This window comes from Drosophila tropicalis, unplaced genomic scaffold (genome assembly GCF_018151085.1).
Source record: "Drosophila tropicalis isolate 14030-0801.00 unplaced genomic scaffold, ASM1815108v1 contig_845, whole genome shotgun sequence".
Classification (NCBI taxonomy): Eukaryota; Metazoa; Arthropoda; class Insecta; order Diptera; family Drosophilidae; genus Drosophila; species Drosophila tropicalis.
Genome location: NW_027173338.1, coordinates 7,804,236 through 7,827,625, shown reverse-complemented (window position 1 = coordinate 7,827,625; position 23,390 = coordinate 7,804,236). Strand labels below are relative to the sequence as shown.

General features: G+C 36.5%; 6 protein-coding genes across 6 annotated transcripts; 3 read left to right on the top strand and 3 right to left on the bottom strand.

Annotated features, from left to right (window-relative positions):
- Window positions 1–11,038: 11,038 nt before the first annotated feature.
- IFT52 (intraflagellar transport 52) lies at window positions 11,039–12,651 on the bottom strand. Its single transcript, XM_068295464.1, has 3 exons — window positions 12,522–12,651; window positions 11,819–12,461; window positions 11,039–11,746 (listed from the first exon to the last, which is right to left on the bottom strand). Exons 1-3 carry the CDS (start codon window positions 12,632–12,634, stop codon window positions 11,204–11,206), a joined length of 1,299 nt encoding a protein of 432 aa, XP_068151565.1. The 5' UTR covers window positions 12,635–12,651; the 3' UTR covers window positions 11,039–11,203.
- Window positions 12,652–12,814: 163 nt separating this feature from the next.
- On the top strand, window positions 12,815–14,460 carry COX5B (Cytochrome c oxidase subunit 5B). The gene is made up of 3 exons (XM_068294196.1): window positions 12,815–13,003; window positions 13,860–14,033; window positions 14,095–14,460. The coding sequence occupies exons 1-3, from the start codon at window positions 12,922–12,924 to the stop codon at window positions 14,199–14,201; spliced, it is 363 nt and encodes a 120-aa protein (XP_068150297.1). The 5' UTR covers window positions 12,815–12,921; the 3' UTR covers window positions 14,202–14,460.
- Window positions 14,461–15,256: 796 nt separating this feature from the next.
- COX5BL (Cytochrome c oxidase subunit 5B-like) lies at window positions 15,257–16,097 on the top strand. Its single transcript, XM_068294195.1, has 2 exons — window positions 15,257–15,556; window positions 15,617–16,097. Exons 1-2 carry the CDS (start codon window positions 15,382–15,384, stop codon window positions 15,895–15,897), a joined length of 456 nt encoding a protein of 151 aa, XP_068150296.1. The 5' UTR covers window positions 15,257–15,381; the 3' UTR covers window positions 15,898–16,097.
- Window positions 16,098–16,115: 18 nt separating this feature from the next.
- Window positions 16,116–17,628, bottom strand: Trmt6 (tRNA methyltransferase 6 non-catalytic subunit). The gene is made up of 2 exons (XM_068294193.1): window positions 16,607–17,628; window positions 16,116–16,544 (listed from the first exon to the last, which is right to left on the bottom strand). Exons 1-2 carry the CDS (start codon window positions 17,589–17,591, stop codon window positions 16,201–16,203), a joined length of 1,329 nt encoding a protein of 442 aa, XP_068150294.1. The 5' UTR covers window positions 17,592–17,628; the 3' UTR covers window positions 16,116–16,200.
- A 1,549-nt stretch (window positions 17,629–19,177) lies between these two features.
- Ent2 (Equilibrative nucleoside transporter 2) lies at window positions 19,178–21,333 on the top strand. The gene has a single exon (XM_068294192.1). It carries the CDS (start codon window positions 19,769–19,771, stop codon window positions 21,131–21,133), a length of 1,365 nt encoding a protein of 454 aa, XP_068150293.1. The 5' UTR covers window positions 19,178–19,768; the 3' UTR covers window positions 21,134–21,333.
- LOC137580256 (uncharacterized) lies at window positions 21,280–23,011 on the bottom strand. The gene has a single exon (XM_068294194.1). It carries the CDS (start codon window positions 22,947–22,949, stop codon window positions 22,005–22,007), a length of 945 nt encoding a protein of 314 aa, XP_068150295.1. The 5' UTR covers window positions 22,950–23,011; the 3' UTR covers window positions 21,280–22,004.
- Between the last annotated feature and the right edge of the window lie 379 nt (window positions 23,012–23,390).

Sequence of the window (23,390 nt, the reverse complement as noted above, 5' to 3'; positions counted from 1 at the left end):
TACTAAGTAAACAAACGCGAATTCCTGACAAATTTGTACATTTTTTTTTCATTAAGTATCATGAATAGATTTTGAACTAAAGTGTACTCTCTAAAGGACTGTAGATTACTTACGAATTCAATACAATATTTGCTTATGTAATTGAAACTTATATTTATGATCCATTCTAATTAAAGGGTATTCCTGACAAGAAAAGTGGGATGCTCATAAAGACATTTTATTTCTTCCATTTGATTTTACTCATAGCTTATCTTTCACATCATAGCTTATCTTGTATAACTTTTCCATTATATACAATAGTTAACTAAGATAACTAATCTTTTGCTTTTCATTATTTTGAGCTATTTGTCAAAGTTTGCTTGAGACTATGATCTGGATGAGCCCCAGAGTTGATAGCTTGTAAAGTGTACATACTAAATGTTAGCTGTATTTGAAAATATCCGAACTAACATAAGATAAACTAATCTTCCAAATTAATTAGACCATTCCTGTCTTATGAGTTCAGTTTTGAGCATTTCCATTTCAATTATGTCTAATATGTAGTAGTAATTGCAAATTGAAATGCAAATAATATGTAAATACTAAGTATATACCATCTAGAAGTAACGAATTGGTAAGTTTAACTTCAGTTGTTGTTCAAGTTAAAAGTATTATTTTCGCCTAACTTTTGGTCTATGGGTCGCAGGGAATAGACTGAAGTCGATTCATTACAAAATTTATGTAAATTTGTATAGAGAATAATGGAAATGGCAGAGTATTCCTAATTATCCACATTTTTTAAACTTTAATTACAACTAAAGTAAACAAAAGAGGGGAAAAAAAACTAATAAACATAAAAGTATGTTCTCATATTTTCTGTTCAGTTGAAATATTTTTCATTCATAAAATTCTTCAACTCAGACGACAGTGTGATGGTGGTGCTGCTGCTGTTGGCCACATCGAAGTAATAGGATTATGTGTACATACATACATAAGTATGTACATATGTATGTGTGGTGGCTTGAGCTTGGGCACACGTGCTCAATGTCAAGAGTTATGGCCTCAAATTCCCCCTGCCAAGCCTTCGACTTTAACACCAGCTCCGAGTCCAACTCCAACTTCAAGTCCACCAACTCTCAAGCTTCAAGTTATATGTATGTATATGCAGAAATGCATCAGCAAGTCAAAGCTTGGACGGTCTCAAATGCCAGTTTATAGCCTTGGCGTTGTTATTTTCTTTTATTATACATATATTTTGTTTTCTTTGTTTTTGGTTTTGTTTTTATTTTGAAATTATTATTATTACTGACGGATTTCCGAGTCATTAGACAAAGTTATGCCCTGGACCACCGAGTCTGTTTAAGCTACTTAAACGAACCGCCATTGCCATTGGCTGTTGGCTGTTGGCTGTTGACTGTTGGTTGTCCACCCGGCGACACCCACGCCCCACTGGGTATTCTTATATCCATCCGAGATTCGTGGTGGTGGTACGTGACTTGCTCATGTCGCAATTGACAGGCGTCAGCTTAAGACCTTAACAGCTCAGCATTTAATAAAGCAAATAAACTGAAGATAAATGCGACCAACAGGCCCCGGACAAATGTGAAGCATTAATTTCCGTAAGGCGGAGATCAGTCACAACCCTCCACTCCCCGCCTCCATGAAGAACTCTGGTCGAGATGATGGGGACCCACAGCATTCTCTTCTTCTTTTTTTCACCCACACCATTTAAACACAAATCAATAACTTTATTACGAATGAATACCAACAGCATTAACAACAACAACAACAACAACAACAATAACAACCAGAAAAATGATTTCGTTGTTCTGTTCTCTTAACCAAAAGAAACCCTTTGTGCCATGTTTTATGAGCTGAAAAGCGTCTTGTTTAACTGCCTGGGACAATGAGCGCCCGCTGAGCGCGTTAAAAATTTTTGCCTGGCTTAGTTGGAGCTGGCGACAGACTAAATATGTGTGTGTGTGTGTGTGAGAGAGGAGTAAGAGGTGCTCTTTCCTTTTTTTTTTTTTTGGAGGATCCTAACACTCCTCATATTCCCCTGTTTACATTGACCAAGCGCCGTGTGGTTATTATTTATGCCATTGAATTGCCATAGCGCCAGTTGACAGTGAGAGTAAAGGCAGCTGGAATCTGGTGGATAATGATGACTCAGAGGTGGATGGAAAGTGGTGGGTTTTTTCCTTTGTTAAACGGTCAATAAAATGGTACTTTGATATCACTCCTAATGATTAACTAAACTAAGCAGGAAACCCCTATGAGTAAAAGCGTTTTTTGAATAATCAGATGAACAACTCTATACTAAGAGTTGTGACTTCATCGAAGAAAGTATATCAGCTCAGCTTGTGTTTTAATTAAGTCATTCACTAAGCCATATAACAAAGAATTTATGAATCGTTTAAATATTTTGATTACCAATATAGTATAGAGGCAAATTACATTTTTTTTGGTAATTCTAAACTACTCGATTCCTTCAGACTAATTTCTAACACCTGTTGTTGGCTCACAAAAGTTTTCATAAAACACATTCTCCCCTCCCATCCCCCTTCCTCGCTGCCACAACTTAAACCATTCTAAACCTTATCAAATTCCAGTTTATTGACTTTTGTTGATACGATGTTTTTCTTATTCCTTTTTTGTTTAGCTGTAAGGCATTTTAGTGTAAACGGCGCCAGATTTTGAGACAGTCAACAATATTCTTCATCGTTTCAGTCAGTTGGGTGTCCAGTCCGTTAAAAATATATATATATATGCATACAAGTCATTATTTTCTGATAGGGTCAAGTGTCAAGTAGCATAAACGAAAGCAGAGCAACAATATTAGACACACATGCACATAAATAAATAAATTATTTTCACAGACATAAAACATGCCACATAAAATAATTTCTACTACTTTCACTCGAATAGGAGTTATCCTTTAATGAGTAATGACAGTATTTAAGGACTCAATTTAATATTCTAATTAAAATAACAAATGTTGGCCAACTTCTTTATCTTGTAAGTATAATGAGAACTTAAATTCCCTTATTGATTTCCCAACTTTATTAAGTTTCCAGGATAAAGTCCAAACTCTTTAATCTTGCGTTTTGGCAGATAAAGGAAGAGGAAAAATGAAAAGTTAAGGTTGTGAATTTGTTTCTGTTTTAGTTAAAGCTTAGAAGCATAAGTCAAATTTGTATTCACTAATTAAAGTAGAAGCTTTAAAGTATTTAAACTCTTCCAGAGGGTTCAAAATCGTTGCCCATAAACTGGGTAATCACATTGTAATCTCTTAATTTCTATTAACCCAATTTCTTGGAATATATCAAAGAAAAACGAATACTCCTCCATGGGCTTACAATTTTGCTCAAGTATTTGGGACTTTCGAAATGCCACCGACTCTATGTATGTATGCCCATCATAGACATTCCAAGGCACTCGTTTAGATCAACGGATAGCACACCTTTTGCCAGAACCAGCCATCCACTATCCACCTGTAACTCATCATCCATGTCATTCCAGGCCCAGAGTTTGAACTGATGAGGCTCATCAGTGTCGCGAGATTGTGGCACGTGTAAACGACACCCAAATTAGAAGGAGATTATTTTATTGTCTGGCGTGCGCAGTTCTCATCAAAGTCCCTCTCTCTCTCTCTCTCACACACACTTGGTTTTGTATTGTTATTTCTTTAATTTTTGTCGTTTCTTTTGGTTGATTCCAAGAAATGAGTTAAACTGAAACTTAAGTTGGCAGCTACTACTTCTACAAACATATCACAGGCATCTCCAATCCAAAGCTGAGTCTTGGTTATTTGATAAGATTTTTTCGGCTGCCATGGCTTATCAGTGAGTACAAATCATCGTTGCTTAGTCTAAGCCCAAAGTCCACCCACCTTTAATCATTGTCATGTAAAATGTCTGGCCGAAAATCAATTTCCAACTTGGCGCCACTTTAATGACAAACACCTAAAAATCAAAAGGGGCTCGTGGACGGATTGAAAACGGGCGGGCAACTAAACGGCATGCTGTGCCAGCCTCAAGTTAATTAAGTTATAAAAATTATATTTTATGCATATAATTTGCATTTTTATGGACCTCAAAATGTAACGTGTGTGCAGTGTCAGTCAGTCCGTCAGTTGGTCAGTGTGTGTGTGGATTTGATTTATGGCCCAGTGATCTGTGGGCGTCGAAGAAGAAAAAAAAAAAAGCTGACAAATTTTTTCAAACCAAATTTGTGTCTAGGTGTGACTTATTGCATTTATGTCCAGATAAGGTATTTTTCCACCGATTCCTCACTCTCACAAATCTACAATTTCAGAAAAGAGAAAAAAAGTCTTGAAGGCATCCGTGGAAGATTCGCATGTGCTTCCTTTTTTTTGGTTTTGGTTTTTATTTTTAAGGTGTTTCGTATCTTAAAAAAGCCACCATAAAAAAACCGCAACATCAGCATCGTATCAGACTCAAAACCTGGAAACAAACTATCTAAGCAAACTACTAGAAATAAATGACAATTTACTTATTTTTTCTTCTTCTCTTTTGCCTTAGGTACTTACACACTTAAAGCACTGAAGTACACTGACACGAGGTAGTTAGGACTTTTAATGACCTGCAATTAAAATGGTTATCTTAAATTTCTTTAACAAGATTTACGACATACATGAAGACTTTCTTTTACTATGAAGTATCTTAACTTTATTGGCAGGACATGTAAGGACTTCCTCTTACAATGGGACAACTTTTAAGCAAGTCGTTTTAACTAAAAAATTATTCAAGAATTTAAGACTTCTTGAAACAAAATTCAACTTTTTTGAGTTAATCTTAAGAGTTATGTTTTAAAAATGGAGTTAAATGTATTATGGCTATCTATTTGGAGTTCAAAACAGGATGCAGTTTCATTGTATATTAAAGTAAGAAGGACGTCGGTCTGTCTTTGGTGCCAACTATTTAAAAACCATGGGACCAAACACAAATAATTAGCTTAATTTAAAGAGCACCCGACCAGTTCGCACCTTTAGAGAGTCTACTTTGCCCTTTAAGCTCATTTAAAGTTTACTTGGTTACTTTCAATCCGATTTTTATGAAATTTGAAAACCCAATAGATTTTAGTAACCGATTTCAGTATACCAACTTTAAACATGATATCTAAAACGGAGCTAGATCTAGAGGAATGTGCACCTGCTAACTGAGTTTGAGATGAGATTTTTGGTTAGGGATTTCAGTGTAACAACTTTCAATATGAAATCTCGCAAGGAGTTTGAATTCGCTGAATCCATTTTAAAGAGATATTTATTATTTATGAGATTGGTGTATCCGGATATAGCCATATATACATAGATACGTAGGTGCATTTGTTTCAACTGAACTGAATATAAATGTTCTTTAAGATTTTGGGAGAAGTCGATAAGTCGATCAACACGTTCTATAACTATTTGGTCCAAGCACATACAAAAATAGTAAAAGTGTTAACAAATTCTTAACTTAACTTGTTAATGTTATGATCAATTTCATGCATTACTCGTTTAATTTTTTAAAAATTTTAATGGAACTATAATTTTGAAGCATTTTTTCGAGTGATTCATTTCCATTGATTCAATCCATTGAGATTTACATGTGTTTGCTTCAAAAATATTATCTTGATATTACTTTTTCTGATTGATTTCGAGATGCATGGCATATTTGATTAGCCCCATTTTGCGGTAGTTTTTGTAGGGCATAAAATTGTTGGCAAGCAATCTGCTTGACTGATTTGCTTACTGCAACAGAGATGGAGATTTATGTACTTGCTTTTTATGTACTTGCTCACAAAGCAATACAAATACATATACATATGTATGTATGTTTGTGTATTGGTGTATCATTTTATTATATTTTTTTGTTGGTTTTCCTCTTGCTAGATTTCTTTATAATTCTTCTTTATTATTTGTTGCATGTTTTGACATTTTTATAGCTTCAGCAACTACAAAGACGCGACGTCAAGATTGCGAATTTCTGCTTTGCTGCACATAGACAGAATGAGACAGATGACAGATAGAGACAGAAAGATGATGGAAAAAAAAAACCTTTCAAAATGGCGTCTGATGACATGCATATGTCAAAATTGATGGGGGCCCCGGGCTTAACTCAACTTGTTCTGGCTCTTACCTTTACTTTGACAATGACCAACACGTTTTGTCTTTAAACGTTTTGCAGCTACTTGAGAGACTTGTGGAACTCCTTAAAGGTTTGTTTTTTTTTGCTTTGGTTTATTGTTGTTGTATGGATTTGTTGTTGGTGATCATGGAACACCCATTTAACAAGTCAACCCGTACAGGCAAAACCATAAATATTGGCAATTTAACAGAGTCAACAGTATGCCACTTGGACTCGATGGTTTGGGGGTCCATAATACACCTTGTCTTGTCCATATACTTGTCGTACACGATCCTTATCTCTTGGAATTTCTCGTGCGTGTTTGGCGTGGCAAAAAACAACAAAAATGAAACACAAGCGCATTCAAATACACGACTCCATATCGAATTCAAGCTACACTATATCTGATATAGGCTAAGACATTAGTTAAATGAGAAACTGTTATAACAATGTAATACCTTCAGTAGATTCTTGATTTTAGCAAATCGAATTCTTATATACTTCCGGAAGGTATATACATACATCGTTAAACTGATCTATAATAAATGGAAAACTAGTTAACTTCTTAGAGAATGATAAATTCTTTACTTTGTATTGGCATAATCTTATCCTTTTTCTTGCTTTCTGCTAATACATCCTCTTAATGTTTATTCTGACTCAATCTTTTCAAGAATTAATGGACGAATACCTCGACAACAATATACATATCATTTACAATAATATATTTATCATTTACTTAACAAACTTGACTTTTAATTGCATAAGAAACCTATTAGTAAGCTGGCTAAGCACTTTACAAAAACATTTAAAATTAGTATTTCCTTTTTTTCCATAGAAATATTTGATCATTTTAATTCGTAATGCTTAACTTTATAGATCAATTCCCATCAAATGGGATAAGGATATAGGATAAATTACCAACATAGCCGGAATGACCCTCAAAGATTCAGTTTGTTGTAAACCAGTAAAGTTCCTTATATGTGGCTTATCCTTAATGAAAATGTTTTATTAAGGAAATAGCATTGCCTGATAATGAATTTGAACTATTATAGAATGGATATCGTTGTAAGAATATTGTTCCCATCAAGTTCAAGTTATTCCTTTTGCGATCCTTTAACTAAATCCCATTTCTCAGTTTAACTCGCTTATACATAAATGATGAATAAGTCATGATACCCGATTCAGTTTATGTTTGATCAATTCAATGGCCTGGTCAGGAGCTGTCGCTGTCTCAGTTGCCCAGTTGGCGAACGGGGACTCTGTGGGCCTTTATTTTTGTTTGGAGTGCGCGTGAAAAATTAGCCGTGGAAATGCATGTCGTGGTTGTTGGTCATGTTGTTGTTGCTGTTGTGGCCTGTCGCCATTTCTCGTGCTCCGACTAATAAGCGCAACATGCTCATAAAATTTCGAAAGCTGCTCGCCAACTGATTTTATTTCATTTTAAATTGTAAATGTGCGCTTTAAGATTTCCCAGTTTCTGTTTGCAGGAAGGTTTTGTTTGTGGCTTATTTGGTTGAGTCTTTAGTTTTGTTTGTTGCTCTTGTTTTGCATTTACATGCATCATTAGAGCTTGTTGTACAAACTCATCTTAATGACAAATTAATAACAATGATCGCTCTTAAAGAGTAGAAAAGACAAGCTTTCTATTTCAATAATGGTCGCTGAATGATGTCGCCCTTCCCGTCTCCAATCCATTCGGATCACATTATAGTCATATAGCCACATGGCCATTGACAGGGCCCCACACCGATCGCAGCACCGCAACCACCAACAACAGACGACAAGAAACACAGACCCAGACGACAACAGCGAAGCGTGCCAAGAGATCGTAAGTGTGTGTGTGTGCCTCTTGGGTCAAAGATGGTTCGAAATCCTTAACCCTTAGTCCCCCCAAGTAAATCTAATCAAGAAGTGTCAATCTTTAAAGGTAGAAAGGTCCTCTAAAGTTTGAGGTTTTAATCAGACCTCTTGGTTTTCTTGGCTCAAGTTTAGTTGTGAGATAAAAAGTTTCTCTAGAGACCTCTCATCAAAAGTTACCTAAATCTTCCGATTCGACAAAGTCAGTGTTTCAGTGCTAAAACTAGTTGAGAATTACAACTGGGTAAAGCGCAAACGAGATTTTAATGAATAAACGAAAGTAAGGCATTAATTTGAAATGTTCTTTTTGAATATGCTTACTAAATAAATATCTAGGAGAATATTATTATCGATATTTATAAATAAATTCTTGTGTTTGACAAACTTTTTGAAAGATTGTGACAATGATTTAGGAAATTTCAAATAAATACTGTAAAACTGCATGCCCAGTCAAGGGTTAATAGCAATCTGAAATCAGCTTTAATCTTTTAACCTATCTGGTCATTTTAATTGATTGTTACATTCCTTGTGTGTGCCTCTTCCAAGTCTTGGGTTTGATCCCCCAACTCCATGAGCTCCGTGTCTGTGTGTGCGTGTGTGTGTGTGCGTGTTCCCATGGTTAGAGAAGGGGGTCACAATGTAGACGTGTGGTTTTTTATGATTGTCCAAATTTTTTGACAATGAAAATTATTAGAATGTCGCACGTTTTTTGGATGCTGTAATTTAATTAAAAAATGATGTTGCCCTCTACCCGCATCTATGAAAAATGATTGCGGGGGTTTTCCCTAGAAAAACAGGTGACAAATGTGCATAGAGAGTGGCTAGAGAGATGACTTTGGTGTTGTTGTTGTAAATGGTTTTGGAATTCTTTCAGCTGGCTCATTAAAAGGATCACAAACAAACCTCTTGACTCTCTCATCAATTTGAGTGTTTGCCAAAGCGGAGAGACATTCAGCAAATATAGAAACGGATGTCCTGCGGCAAATACAGCTGTTAACGAAAGATCCTTGCCGCATATATGTACATAAAGACGGAAAATTGATTTTTGAACATGAGCAAATAAAAGTTTGTATTTCAAGTGGGCCGAACGAGGGAAAACTTGTGCGGCTTCTGTGTTGGTTTCCAGTTTTTTCCCTTACTTTTTTTTTAATTTCTCTTTTTCTGTTGTTGTTTTTGTTTCTGTTATGTAGAGCCTGCGAACCTGTTTGAACTGAAACCATGAATGAACAGCGAACAACGGGCATTGTCACTGTCAATATGTAGAAATGCACTCAAGGTAACTTCCTACTTTGTTCAGATCGTATTTCAACCTAACCTCTTCTTCCACTAGCCACCATCAGTAGAAGCAGCAGCAGCAGCAGCAGATTATTGGCCCATTCCCTTTTGCTTACAAGCCATTCCTGGGCCACATTTAGCGGTCAACAGAGAAAGGTGAAGAAGAAAACAGAAAGAAACACCATGTGGAAAATGGCGAATACATACCAATGTTGGAACAGATGATGGAGTTCCTCCTCCAGGCAGTGTGGGAATTTTCGATATTGATTGATTGACCAGACACCGAGAGCAAGGGGACAGTGAGAGAGGACAAGGAAACTTGAACAGTTGGCGGCTTCATTTGGCAGGTCAATGGAAAGTTAGAAGTCTGCTTGATGACAAATTAAAGTACGTCAATTCGAATTTTTAATATTCTATTTCATCCTCACATAGCTACTTCGTTTCTACCTACTCTATCCCATCATACCTTGTCCTTATTCTACACTCTTCTATTCCAGGTTTTCCATTCTCTCGTATTCTATCTATATGTCTTTGCAAATTCTTGTCTCCTAGCCCATTCTATTATTCGTAATTTGTGTCTTTCTATTAACTTTAATAGATATATTATGTTGTCCTGTCGTATGCTTAGGAAAATTGTAATCTACGTGAATTTGTATCCTATTTTAACTTCTTAATAGATGTACATATATGTTATTTTTGAAAAATAGGAAGACAAATGTTCGCCATTCATTGACAAGGTAATCAACTTTCTGTAATTACTACTGTCTAGATCTAATATTTTATAACCTGATTGAAATATTCCATCATTTCCTTTATAATCTTTGCCCAAAAAGTGTCTTATTTTGCTCCTGCCGTTGTTTCCTTATCTCAGCCTTACACACGCGACAGAAACAATCATGTTAAAGTAGTTGGAATTTTAGGCAGACTCTCTTTTTCTAAAATGGTTTTCCTAAACCTAAGGGATTTTCATTTGAAGTGCTCTAAGTAGTCTCCATTCCATTGTATTGCCGAATTCAGAAAATTCACTGCCAAATATGTGCAAGGAAATCGTTATGAAAGCCATTGCAGCTTTAGGACATACATACCTAGATAATGTAAAAGAAACCTAGAATAGATGTATGTAGATGAGTATTTACCAAATATTTTATAGGGAACTTGGCATTTTTTATGGCATACCATGAAGACAACATCTGTTTACAACTTTGGAAAGCTCCAGGGACCTCCTATGCACATTTTGGGCTACCTTGAAAAACAAATTTACAATCGACAGTTGGTGTGATCTTTATTTTTTTACAGGACTCCCCAGGTCTCTGGCTTCCACTTCTTGTTCTACTTTAAAGAATTGAATTTTTATGCTGAAAACTCCCCAAGGAAATGTTGAAGCTGAAGGAGATGGAGCAGGAGGAGGAGTAGATGGTGGATTGATGACAACATTTGTTGTGACAAGCATTAACTAGTGGTTTCACACAATGCTCCCCTACTTATCGGCAGCGCTAATTACCAGCGACCCTACACAACGGAAAGAAATTTTCAAATTGTGTGTGACGACACCTAAATGCAGAGTTCCTCCTCTGATCTAGGGAAGATGTTCCCCCATCCACTTTATGGAAGATGTGAAAATATTAATAAATTATAATTAATTGTGTGAAGTAAACAATATCATTTTGGATGCTCATACCAAATATAACTTTACTTCCCACAGGTTTTGTGTTACTCCAACTATGTATGTGTGTTTGTATATTGAAAATGTTCTGCATAAAATTGAAACAAAAGTCGCCAACATGTTTACATAAAATGGATTTGGTGTTCATAAAATTTTTTTAATTCAAATTATGCATTTTCATTAAAATTGTTTTTTTGTTTTTTATTTTTTTGTGGTTTTATGCTGATTAAAGGAATTCAGTTTGCAAGTAACTGGATCCATGTGTTTTTTTTTTTTTGTGTGTTTTTGTGTTTTGGTTGTCCTAGTCGGCATATGGCTTATAGCTCATAATCTGACGTGCCACAATATTGAGGATTTCTCGAGCTGGCATATCTTGCTCTTCTGTCACAATGGCCGTAATCCTAGCACACTCCTTTATGTAATTCTCCAGCTCACGTTGATTGAGCGCACGTCGCGATGGTTCCTTAGTCTGTAGGGCCTGCAGACATTGTCCGGTCATATGTGCCAACTGAGAGCGTGCCGGACTAAAGGTTTCATCCAAATCGTAGAGTTCCAAAGGCGGTGCAGGTGGCTCACTGAAAATGGGCGGAAATGTGGCCAACTGTAGGGTGGGCAAAGGTATTTCAAATTGTGGCTTGATGATTCTTAGAGGCTCGTACTTGACATGCAAGTGTTCGTAAGTGTCAACGACTTCTTTCAGCAGTCGATTGCTTAACGAACATAAGGTCATGTCAAACATTTGCTTAAAGTCCGCTGGCATTTCGGTGCAAATGGAATCGATGAGACAGGCCTTTGGCATATCGGCCAAGAAAGCCAAATCCGTAAAGTGTTTGTTATCACTTAGCTGCAACAAGTACAAAGAAATGCTTAAAAATTATAAGGCCAAAGAATTAACGGACCATATGGATCCTCTCACCTCCACATCGTTAAAATCCAAATGTGTATATGATATATCGCCACCTAACAATTGCAGCATATACTCCAAAATGGCGTCGTTTGTTTTATCCTGTAAATATTTGTCATGCCAAATATAACCCGAACCTAAAGCTAAAATTTTACCACCCTTGCCATTGGTGTAGTAACCGGCCAGAGGGCGATTGAATGGATAAACCACTGGTCCAGTGGTTAGTAATACATTGGCCGGTTCCGAGACATTTAAGGTGGCACCATAAGGATACTGATAATGAATCTTATACTTCTCATCGCTGAAATCGTAGTCGACCTTCTCGATGTCTAATTTGATCAAGTGACGCCACATGGACTCACAAACTACACCACCGCCCACAATACATTCCTTGGGATGGAAATTTTTATAGTAATGTGGTCGAACTACATTGTCATTGTTGATGTAAATGCCATATTGCTCGAGGAAAAAATTCACATTCGTATTGAACTCTTGCTCGCCACCTTCGCCCAAAAGGACCAACATGCTGCCGCCTTCCACTTCGATGTAGTGTTTGAGCACCTCGAATTCATCCTCGGTGAAACGATCCTGAGGTCCGGCTAAGACAAAAATTTTGACTCGAGATAAACGTTCCTTTTTAAGTTCCGAATCGCTTCTGCAAAAATTTTTCACATAAGGTTAACAATTTGAATTTAAAATGTGCTTTTCTACGCACTGTTCAACATTCCAGTTGATTTTGAGCTTACGATGAAGCATTTTATAATTGTCAGTAATTTGAAAACGTTCATTTTTAGAAATATCAAAACAAATTGTCGGTTTATTGGACATATTGTTTTTTGCGGTATAAAGATTAATATTTGTTTTGATTTTATTCGTTGCCCGGGCAACTAGTGGCATCACCTTTTGATAACAAGTTGGCAACCTTATAATTAATCGATAAATATCGATTGTCTTATCGGCCGCTGGCCACCCTGCCTGTGCTGCTAGAGTTGCCAGAAACGACAACTTTCTGCTTCGGTCACACTGTCCCTAAGCTGAGGAGGAAAAATTACGAAAGAAATTTCGGCTGTGTTCATTTTTCGTTTAGGCCCAAGAAATTTCTGCAAATCCGAACAATGGCATCGATCTGTGGACGCATGGCACTGCGTGCTGCCGCTCAACACAATGTTAAGTACACGCCCGTGCGTTTTTGCAAAAGTAAGTCAAAAATCGCTTGCCTCGCTTGTCGTCACGTCCACCAGTAGTAAAATCATTCGCACCACCACAAGGATTGCATAATAGAAGAAACTAAGCTCCAAACTAATCCTGCCTGCGCCTTGTTTGTCACCCCCTACGAAAAGAACTATAACGGCAACTTTCTTGCATTGCAATTTTGAAATTGCATTCTATTCGCGGAGGTTATGTAACAACTCCAAAACATACATGAAAATGTGTTTTTAAGGTCCCCAAGCAAAGAGTGCTGAAGGCGGAGAGAAGCGCAGTTCACACCTCAACTATAAAAACGCAGGCGATTAGCAATAAATACTTAAGTGATGATTACGAATTGTGTGCGAATATGTTGCTGCCGTCTGCGACAGTGCTGCTGCTGTTTATGTAACCCAGGCGGGCCTAACAGACAGCTGATCAGTGTTGCCAACTGTTCCCACCAAATGATTTTCTCATCCAGAGAAACCACCTAACAAAGTCCTTCAAAAAAGAACGAAAAAAACCATGTAAATTGGAGGAGAGAAGTCAACAAGAAGTTTGTGATTTCCAATTCATTTAATAAAGCCGACATAAATGTGTTTGAATCGGATGAAGTCTGATTAGACCTTGCAAGGTTTCCAAACATTCTCACATGCGATCAGGAGACTGTTAAAAGAGAAACAAGTTTAAAGTAAATCCAAAATTTTAAGACTTTTAACAAAAAATTCTTTAAAAACCGCTAACCGTCCAACTCTAATGTTTGCCATACAACATACATAATGCGATTAACTTCGCAGTTTCGTTTTGTGTTCGTTTTGCCTTATCACTTATCGTAATTCTTGTTAATATGTTCTATTTTTGTTTGCAGTGATGAACGACCCCTTGGAGCACGCCACTGGTATTGAAAAGCGTGAATTGCTCCTTAAGGCAGCCGGTAATGATAATCCTTTCGACATGAAGGTATTCAAGCGCGGTGCCGGCACCAAGGAGAACCCCAACTTGATTCCATCGGCCTTTGATGCTCGCATTGTTGGCTGCATCTGTGAGTAAACCTAATTTATATTAGAATCAAAATTGATTATGTTTACTTCCTCGAAAATTAGGCGAAGAGGACCAGACCTACGTGCAATGGATGTGGCTGCAGAAGGGTAACCAGAAGCGTTGTGAATGCGGACACTGGTTCAAACTGGTGGAGAAGGCAGCTGTTTAAAGTTATTATTAATAATTAAAATAAACCAATTAATAACAAAACACACAACAACAACTACTAAGCTAAAAGTCAACCAACTTAGAGCTGTCCAAATAAATACATCAAACCCAACAAAAAAAATTTCGGGCAGTTAGCTTCCATTTTTCAGTTCTTCTGTACAAATCATATATACATAAATGTAGTCGGAACCCGATACAGATACTTAAAGAATTGATATACATTTTAGTAGTTCAATAAAGTGATTTGAAGCGATTAGAAAGCGAGTTAAAAATAAATTAAAGAAATTGCCTTAAAATGTGAAGTTAAAAAAAAGTTTGAAAAACTATGATTCAAAAATGAAATCACTTTGTCGTAAAATTGGAAGAACGTTTTGGATTGAAGCTGTAGTGATGGTTGTGTATCATAAAAGAGTTGTAAAGTTTTATCTACCATTAGTATGAGTTTTTTTGTTTGTTTATACAGTTGGATTCTTTATCCTGCATTCCTTGTCGCTGTATTGACAAAGGACTTAAAAGGAACAAGTTTGCGTTAGTTGAAAATTTTTATCAAGTTCAAATTACTTTTCTTGTGGTTGGTCATTATTTTCCAATGAAATGAAAGAATAAGCAAATTATATGAATTTTTAAATTAATAAGAATATAGAAAAAATTTGTATACTTGAAAAATTTTAGAAAAAAAAAACGTTGACAGTAAAAACTAGGCTTATTCGATTGAGAAATTATTTGTGTCAGTATATAATCCCTGGGAGCGTAGAAACATATCTTTAAGAATACAAAAAGCTCTCAAAATATAATATAGTGTTTGCACTTCTTTAGTTTGATAAACAATGCTTTTGAGCTCATAAAACTGGTCATCCATGTTACTGATTCTCGATCTTGTAACATTGCAATATTTTCATCTTAAAGGCAGGCATCACGGCATTGACATTGGAGATATCTGTCTTATACATATCTGGGATATTTGACAGTTAGAAATTGTGCAAACACAAAATTAATATCTAGGAGGCATTGATTTTTTCAGAGCACTCCAAATTTTCTAGTTGCTTGTTGAACTAGTCGACAATTCTCATTCGATTCTGATATCTGAATCGGAGAGGAGCTCCTCAAAAAAAAAAAAAAAAACAAATAAAACAAAAATATACAGATATATATGAAACATACTTGTTAGATATATTAACAGTATGTCCTCATATATATCCCGACTGCGGGCTGCGCAGTCCGCTTCCAAACGGCTCATATCGCAGTTGACCCAGCGCGAAGGTAAAGTAAGTGCCTTTTTGCGTCGCTTGGGTTTGGGCGGAAAGGTGGTAGCCCCGATTCCACGAGCCATCTCTACTACTCCAGTACGCAAGGCGGGTAAGTTTTAATCCGCATTAAAATCAAAATAATTTGCTATATGTCTCGAGTTTTCAACAGAAATGGCCGACCCCTTGGAGCACGCCACTGGGATTGAGAAACGTGAATTGCTCCTTAAGGCTGCTGGTTGCGCTGATCCTTGGGCCATGCGTAAGCCGTTGAAACGTGGTTCTGGCCGTGAAAATGATCCTACTGTGATTCCTTCAGCCTTTGATGGACGTCTGGTGGGTTGCCTTTGCTTGGGAGATCGATTCGCCAAATGGATGTGGCTCGAGAAGGGCGCACCAAAACGTTGCGAATGCGGACATTTTTTCGTTCTTAAGAACGTTCCTCCTGTTTAGAATGGAGCGAACGAAAGTACACTTAGATTAAGCATATACTATACTCACACACCCCTAACACTGTGTATCTGTGGCAAAAGCGTAAAACTTTGTATTATCAATTTTAGTTCAAATTATCTTTGAAGCATAATTATGGTTCCATTGAAATGTTCTAATAATAAGTGTTCCATATCTTGGTGATTGACTGCATAAAAACAAAACGCGTTTATAATATAGGATTCCATGGCCATAGAAAATTTGTAGTATTTTTTGCTTAGCATGTTTTAATGCATTTTTTGTTGTATTTTTTAATAAGTTGAGTAACTATTGTAAAGTGTAGCCTGTCAACAGATATCCACTGTTGCCGCTCATATTGACCTCGGGATGTGTGCGATTTGGCAGGATTTGATACATGCGCAACCAATTGGATGTAAGATGCAGATTTGTTACTTTCGCCGTAGCTTTAAGCTCCATATATGTTTCCAATAGCAATTCTTTGCATGTGCTAAATATCACAATGGGTCGAGACGGCCTTATTAATGGTAGAAGAGCCTGTAAAATGTTGGAAGGATGTTCTTTGGCTGACATAACAAGACTATCAAATTTTGCATGCATAAGAGAAGCGGCCCGTTTATTTTCCAATTGCCAACGGGGAGGAGTTCTAGGATCTGAAAGATAAAGATGAACCATTTATAAGCCATAGGAAATTAATATAACTTTTATATCCTACTAGACTGTGTTTCGCCATCAAGTTTGGGTTTTTTAGTGCTTGGTTCAGTGGTCTCGCTCTGTTCATCTGTCGATGTTTCCGGCTGATCCGTTTCCGTTCCGTTGACTTCTTCCGTCGGCGAAGCTTCAACCGCCGCCTCAACGGCAGAAGTTCCATTTTGATAGAATTCCCTAAGGACTGAATACAGATTTACTGAGATACAGCGCTGTTGCTGTTCTAGCGGAAGCTTAAGCGCCAACAGAGCCTGTTTCTGAGCCACATTTCCTGGATGCATGTGCACCAAAGTTCCCTCTGTGTCGGCCCCAATTGCATTTATCATGGCAGCTGGTAGCAAACCATTTGTACCACTCTCGTACAATAGATAATTACCAAAGCCGCAAACACCCGAATACGATATGATCTGTGATAGGGTATCCACTCTAATACCCATTACTTTATCCGCATCCTGTCTATAGAATATATCAGCCATCAACCTTATTGTTGGCTGCCTTATTTGGACAAACTCGAAATATTTTTTTTCCTTTTTTAGTAAATACTTTTCCTGCGAGTATTCGGTTCGATTATGAAATGTTTTGGAATTCTCCACAAGTTTCTCAATGATTTTGCTAGACTCATTGCAGGCTTCACGCAGTTGCTCAATGTCCGAAGATTTCAATGCCTGCGCTTCGCCATTGTCACATATATCCCGATTATCGGCTCCACTGCTGGAGATTCCCAAATTCTCCCTGGTGCTACCCAGCTCCGTCTCACTACATAACTCCAATGTATGCTGGCGTTGAGCTCCACGTTTGCCAGCCTTCGTTTCCTTCACACACATCTTGAACGTTGAGCCATAAGGATGATCCAGCAGAGATTTTAACTCCAGCGTCTCCTTGCCCAATGTCGCTGTGGTATCCAGACTACCGAATTTCTGTAGTTTTGTATACTTTTGCCGTTGGATGACTATGTAGTCCCCCAGTTGAATATTAGGCGTTGATGCAGTCATTTGTATTGATACTACTAAAGAGGTGGAAAAGTTGCAAAATGTGCTATTATTTTAAAAGAATCGATTTAAAACCGATAATTAGTGATGGCAACTTGAAGAACTATTAAACCGCCAAATCTCTGGGCCTTACGAAAAGTAGACAAACATTTAGACAGTTCGAATAATTAAATTAACTTAAACAAATGTCAAGTCATTATATTATAAGGTTTTACAGTTTTAAATGAATTTGTTGGTTAAAAAATTAAAATACAATATTTTATTAAAATTAGTTATAGATGAGACGCTCTTTGAGTTAATATTTTCATATTTCTGATTCTTCAATTCCAGCCTAATTGGACTCATCGGTTCAAGAAGTTTTATCCTTTGCCTCATCGGTGTCTAATTTCACATTCTCTTCTCGATTTTTCCCCGAAATTTCGTCCTTATCTATTAAATAGGTATAGGCCTGGGAAAATTTCAATTTCTTTGGGGAATTTTCACGCTCATATGTTGAAAACTTAGCACGTTGTATGAACGGTTCCGGCAAATACGATGTTAACAAGAAATTTTTAATTTTATTTATTCCCCTTACTGTTCCCTCCATTTCACCTAAAGCAGATCGGCTTTCATGACAAATTACGATATAGCCGCAAACATTAGCTTTATGACATTGCTGGATCAATTTGTCAGAAAACTTCGAGTCAAGCATAATGTTATATACTTCATACTGTGTTTTAACTATTTTTTCTTTAATTTCAGGATTCGCTTTAGAGTCCGATGAACCAATACTTTTATCACTTGGTGTATCCAGAGTGTCTGAATCGGATGTTTTCGGATATCCAGTAGTAAGGGTCATTTTGCTTTTATGTTTATTTAAAATGTCCTTAGACTCATCTATTAATATATTGTATACATATATGAATTAAACACAGATGTACCTACATTTATGTACGTAAACTTTAAACTTACCGTCAGTGCCACTAGACGGTGTTCTAGATTCACTCTTAGGAACTGCACTAGATCCTGTTGATCTTTTTCCAGATAAATTGCTATTGTTACTGCTTAAGCTGCTATCACTTTGGTCGTTCATGTTGGACTTTTGTGAATCCATTACTGTTTTGAAACTAATTCAATAAATAATTTTATTATTTTTGGCATACAAATCTATGATCATTTGATGAGTTTTACTCATTTTTAAAATATACATGAGATGCGAAAAAAATTGTCGTTAAATTTTTGACAAATTTTATGTTTAAAATATTCGATAAGTTATCGAAAAACTATCTAAAGCCTATCGAAGACTTATAACCTGTTGCATCAGTGATGCCGTTTTTAGCCGAACAAAAATTGGAATGATGTTTGTTTTTAATTTTCAAAACATTTCCAAGATACAAGATGGTTAGAGATGGAGATGTAGATGATAGTTGCCAGACTGTAACTTTGTCAATTAATCGGTATTTAGGAAACTTTATTATATTTCGGTTATTTGCTTCTGCTTTTGCTGTCAGATTTTTTGATTTCGGGTTTTTTCGGAAGCAAAAGCAACACAAAGTATTCGTTTTCATATTTGATAAATAGTCACAGCAATGAATAGCACAAAATTTTCGACTTTTACTAATTCGACTACAGCAATTTAAACACTGATAAGAACTAAAGTGAAACGTTAAAAAAGGCATAATAATTTTATTTGCAATTGGCCTTAAAAATAAGCGAGATCTGGCCGAAAATAATCCAAAACGGCAACACTGATTGTGATCGGGTAGCCAACTGCTGATAACGATAAGACGCGATAATCTGTTTGATTGCGATAACAACTACAAGAAACGCGTGCCTTTTCCTTGTGGATATATATATATAAAATTTTCTGTTCTGTTCGGTAATCAGTTTGAAACGTGGTGCAACGATTCTCTTGCAGTCCATTCAAGAGTCGTTAATTGCTTATTATCGCTGGAAAGGCCTGGTCGTCGCAGCAACAGCCAGCAACAAGAACCAAACAGCGACCTGTAGAGTACAAAATAAAGCCCAGCCGGCGGCACAAAAACAAACCATAAAAAAGAGATTTCAACGTCACTCAAGTGTGTGACAATTATAAATAACTGACCAAGCAACATTCTTCAATTTTGGTGTTTGAGCGCGTGTTTCTGTGTGTGTCTGTGTGTGGAATACGCCCCAATTAGCACTGCATTTGCATCGGCAGCATGGCGGAGGGAAACAGATTGCTGAAACCAGAGACGGCGACTGGCATAGCTCCAGTGACATTGAATCCATCGTGGGAATCAAAATTGGCGCCACAAGGTTTGAATGGCAATGGATCCTCAATTTTGGCAAAAATTGCTCCTGTGGATAAGCGTCGAATTGTCTTCTTTATATTTCTATTGCACGGCCTGGGCACCCTGATGCCATGGAATATGTTTATAACTGCAAAAAGTTATTTCGTGGATTTCAAATTGAATGTAACAACGGGACCCGATGAGATGGACTACAAAGGCAACTTTATGCAGAATCTTGGATTTGCCTCACAGATCCCCAATCTTCTCTTCAACTGGTTAAATATATTTGTCGATATGGGCGGCGATCTAACAAATAGAATAGTCTATAGCATAATATTCGAAATGATCATTTTACTTGTGACCATCGTAATGGCCATGCTTGACACAATCGCATGGACGGGCATTTTCTTTTGGATAACCATGGTCAGTGTGGTCCTTTTAAACGTATGCAATGGAATCTATCAGAATACAATTTACGGCCTTGTCGCATCACTACCGATTGAGTATACCGGAGCTGTGGTACTTGGTTCTAATATATCCGGATGTTTTGCTACCATTATGTCCATTATTTGTACAGCTGTTTTCACATCTAAACGGACCTCGGCTATATATTACTTCGTTACTGCGATATTGATCTTATTACTCTGCTTTGACTCCTACTTTGCCTTGCCTTTGAATCGATTCTACCGTCATTACGAGAAGCTCAATCAGAGTGCAACAAAGAAATCCAATGCGGATTCAAAATCACCAGCTAGGGTACCATATTGGCAGGTCTTTAAGAAAGCTTCGCCACAGCTTTTCAACATTTTCTTTACTTTCTTTGTCACTCTTGCCGTATTTCCTGCCGTATATTCTGATATCAAGCCATCGAATGATGATTTCTTCATTTCAAAGGACTACTTCAGTCTCTTTACCTGTTTCCTTACCTTCAATGTGTTTGCTATGCTTGGTAGTCTAACCACCTCATGGATCAAATGGCCCAGTCCAAAATTCCTCGTAATTCCCGTAGTTCTACGTGTCGTCTTCATCCCTCTGATGTTACTCTGCAATTATAGGCCCAGTAGTGTTGAGCGTACGGCGGTCGTTTGGTTTGACAACGAATGGATCTACTGGTCCTTTGGCGTTGTAATGTCATATTCATCGGGTTACTTGAGTTCCTTGGGCATGATGTATGCCCCACAGACCGTTAATGCTAAATATCAGATCACCGCCGGCATGTTTGCAGCTGCCATTTTAATTACCGGCATCTTTTCGGGTGTCATGTTCGCCTATCTTTGTCCCTTATTAATTTAATATTACATGCTTCATTTTTTCATTATTATTATTAATTTTATTTTACCAATTAACATTGAATTATATTCATGGATTGACCATTAACAATAACAAAGGGAAAGGCGCCCATATTGGATTTAATTTTTATGTCACATTACATACTCATGTTTCAAAATCATCATTTTTGTTTAATAAAGTTTTAGTTTTTTTATAACAAAGGACAGTAACTGGCATTTATAACTATATTTTAATATATACAATAAAGAAAAAATGTAATCTAATTTTTTTTGTAAATACTTTTGATAATTTATAAAACATTGCACAAATAGATATTCAAGTTAAGGAAACAAGTTAAGGTACGTGAAAAATTAGGAGTTACCCTTATACTTGAGTAAATCGATAGAATTTTGAGCTTAGAATTATTTTGTTAGACTCAAGAGGTCGTTAATAATATTAATATGAAAGCTAACGAGAATTTAATGCACCGATAATATACATATGTATATACATATATGTTTAAGACTCTCTGACTTTTAATGATGCTGATAATGACTGCATACATATTTGCGATCGTTGATCTGACTAACTTTATGTTCAGCAAAAACATAGAAAACATTTATATACAAAATCATTTGATTTATTACCTATAGCTATAGCTAAATAATCTCCGATTATGATAATATTTACAAATACAAGATTAAATGATCTTGGCAAGGGTAAGATAGAGTGTAGGTTTCAAAAGCAATTTCAAAAGGTTTTCTACAAGAAAGAAAAATATAAATCTTATCACCAACTGTCGTAGACTTTAGCCCAGAGATAAAGAGTTGAAAGAATATACATATGTACATACATAAGTAAGCAAAAGAAAAACCTAAATACATAAATAAGATTCTCAGGCAATAATTTCTGGTTTGGTCAAATAGTACATTATCTTCAATAGTTCACTATATTTAGGTGATTCTCTGGGTTGACGCGTTTCGAGGCCACTGATTAGCTCTAATGCTACTTCAACATCAACAACATTGCATAAAATTGATTGCAAACGTTGTGGAAATTTTTTACAATTGGAATTTTCAACTAATTTTCGGGTTCTTTCAAACATGTCGAGCTGTTGGTCTGGTTCAATGTCATGATAGCTTACCACTAGGGTGGTTAACTGAGAGAGCTGTTGGGCTAAATGGAATCCATAATCCTGTGCATTGGATAGACCCAAACGTTGTAAATGCTTTGAGCCTGAACTTTTTAATATAACTTCCTCCACATCGTGTCTATTCGAAGTGAGATCCAAATAGGTAAGTTTACACTTATCTAGTAGTTCTTCTAGGAAAATTGGTTCAATGGAACATTCCCTGGCCACCAAAGTATCCAGTTTTGTAAAGCCAATTATATGCTTCCCGGTAATGTAGGGACTGGACACACTTAGACTTGTCAGTTCTATGCAATTTTTGGCTACCGTATGTATCATACTGTTGTTCATGCTAGCATCTGCAATGCAGAGCTTGCGAAGATTACCAAAATCTCTGCTTAAATAAAAGGCCAACTCAGGCCTTAACAGATGTCGCCCCAAGTAGGAGTCAAAAGCCTTATTATAGACATTCCAGACATACAGTTCCTCCATGGCTCCACTGGTGAGTTCAAAAAAATATATGTAATCAGCTTTGCTCAAAGGCTCAAGCATGGTGTCCGAAACTGAAACATTTCGATACCGTGGCTTACGCCACACAATAAGGCAGATCAGGTCTCGAAAGCGTTCGGAGAGTCGTGACATCTTAATTTGATCAACAAGAGGTAGATATTCTAGTATATGGCACACACAATCATCATTTAATTGATCCATTGTGAAATAAACCGGACAGATTTTAATGTGTTTAGATTTTTTGTTGTTTTTCGTTTAATCAATCAGCTGACACCTCCGATTGGCTGGAAATATATCGCACAGCAGGAGGTCCGCTTATCGATAGTTTTCAAGAGGGTTGCCACTTTCTGTGTTGGCGGAGTGTTCAAATGAATACAAGTTAGACAAAAAAAATTATTATTTTGCTTCCATTGCATTCGTATTTTTAATTAAAAATAATTTATTTTAGTGAAAAATAAAATATGCTTACTCTATTTCTAGGTATATATTGTTTGCGGCTACACGTACGTATACGTACATAATTATTGAAAATTAAGAAATTAATTGAATTGCAAAAAAAATTAAATATCCCCCCACCAAAAAAAAAAAAAAAAAAAAAAGAAATTTAATTGAACACTATCTTCTTACAAATTGCTTCATGAC

Excerpts from the sequence above, each read along its gene's own strand:
- IFT52 (XM_068295464.1), bottom strand. The coding sequence starts at position 12,634 with ATGTCCAATAAACCGACAATTTGTTTTGATATTTCTAAAAATGAACGT. Across the intron at positions 12,462-12,521 it reads ATCAACTGGAATGTTGAACA|AAGCGATTCGGAACTTAAAA; the intron begins GTGCGTAGAAAA and ends AAATTTTTGCAG. Across the intron at positions 11,747-11,818 it reads TGGATTTTAACGATGTGGAG|CTAAGTGATAACAAACACTT; the intron begins GTGAGAGGATCC and ends TACTTGTTGCAG.
- COX5B (XM_068294196.1), top strand. The coding sequence starts at position 12,922 with ATGGCATCGATCTGTGGACGCATGGCACTGCGTGCTGCCGCTCAACAC. Across the intron at positions 13,004-13,859 it reads GCCCGTGCGTTTTTGCAAAA|TGATGAACGACCCCTTGGAG; the intron begins GTAAGTCAAAAA and ends TTTTGTTTGCAG. Across the intron at positions 14,034-14,094 it reads TCGCATTGTTGGCTGCATCT|GCGAAGAGGACCAGACCTAC; the intron begins GTGAGTAAACCT and ends CTCGAAAATTAG.
- COX5BL (XM_068294195.1), top strand. The coding sequence starts at position 15,382 with ATGTCCTCATATATATCCCGACTGCGGGCTGCGCAGTCCGCTTCCAAA. Across the intron at positions 15,557-15,616 it reads TACTCCAGTACGCAAGGCGG|AAATGGCCGACCCCTTGGAG; the intron begins GTAAGTTTTAAT and ends AGTTTTCAACAG.
- Trmt6 (XM_068294193.1), bottom strand. The coding sequence starts at position 17,591 with ATGACTGCATCAACGCCTAATATTCAACTGGGGGACTACATAGTCATC. Across the intron at positions 16,545-16,606 it reads TGATGGCGAAACACAGTCTA|ATCCTAGAACTCCTCCCCGT; the intron begins GTAGGATATAAA and ends TTTATCTTTCAG.
- Ent2 (XM_068294192.1), top strand. The coding sequence starts at position 19,769 with ATGGCGGAGGGAAACAGATTGCTGAAACCAGAGACGGCGACTGGCATA.
- LOC137580256 (XM_068294194.1), bottom strand. The coding sequence starts at position 22,949 with ATGGATCAATTAAATGATGATTGTGTGTGCCATATACTAGAATATCTA.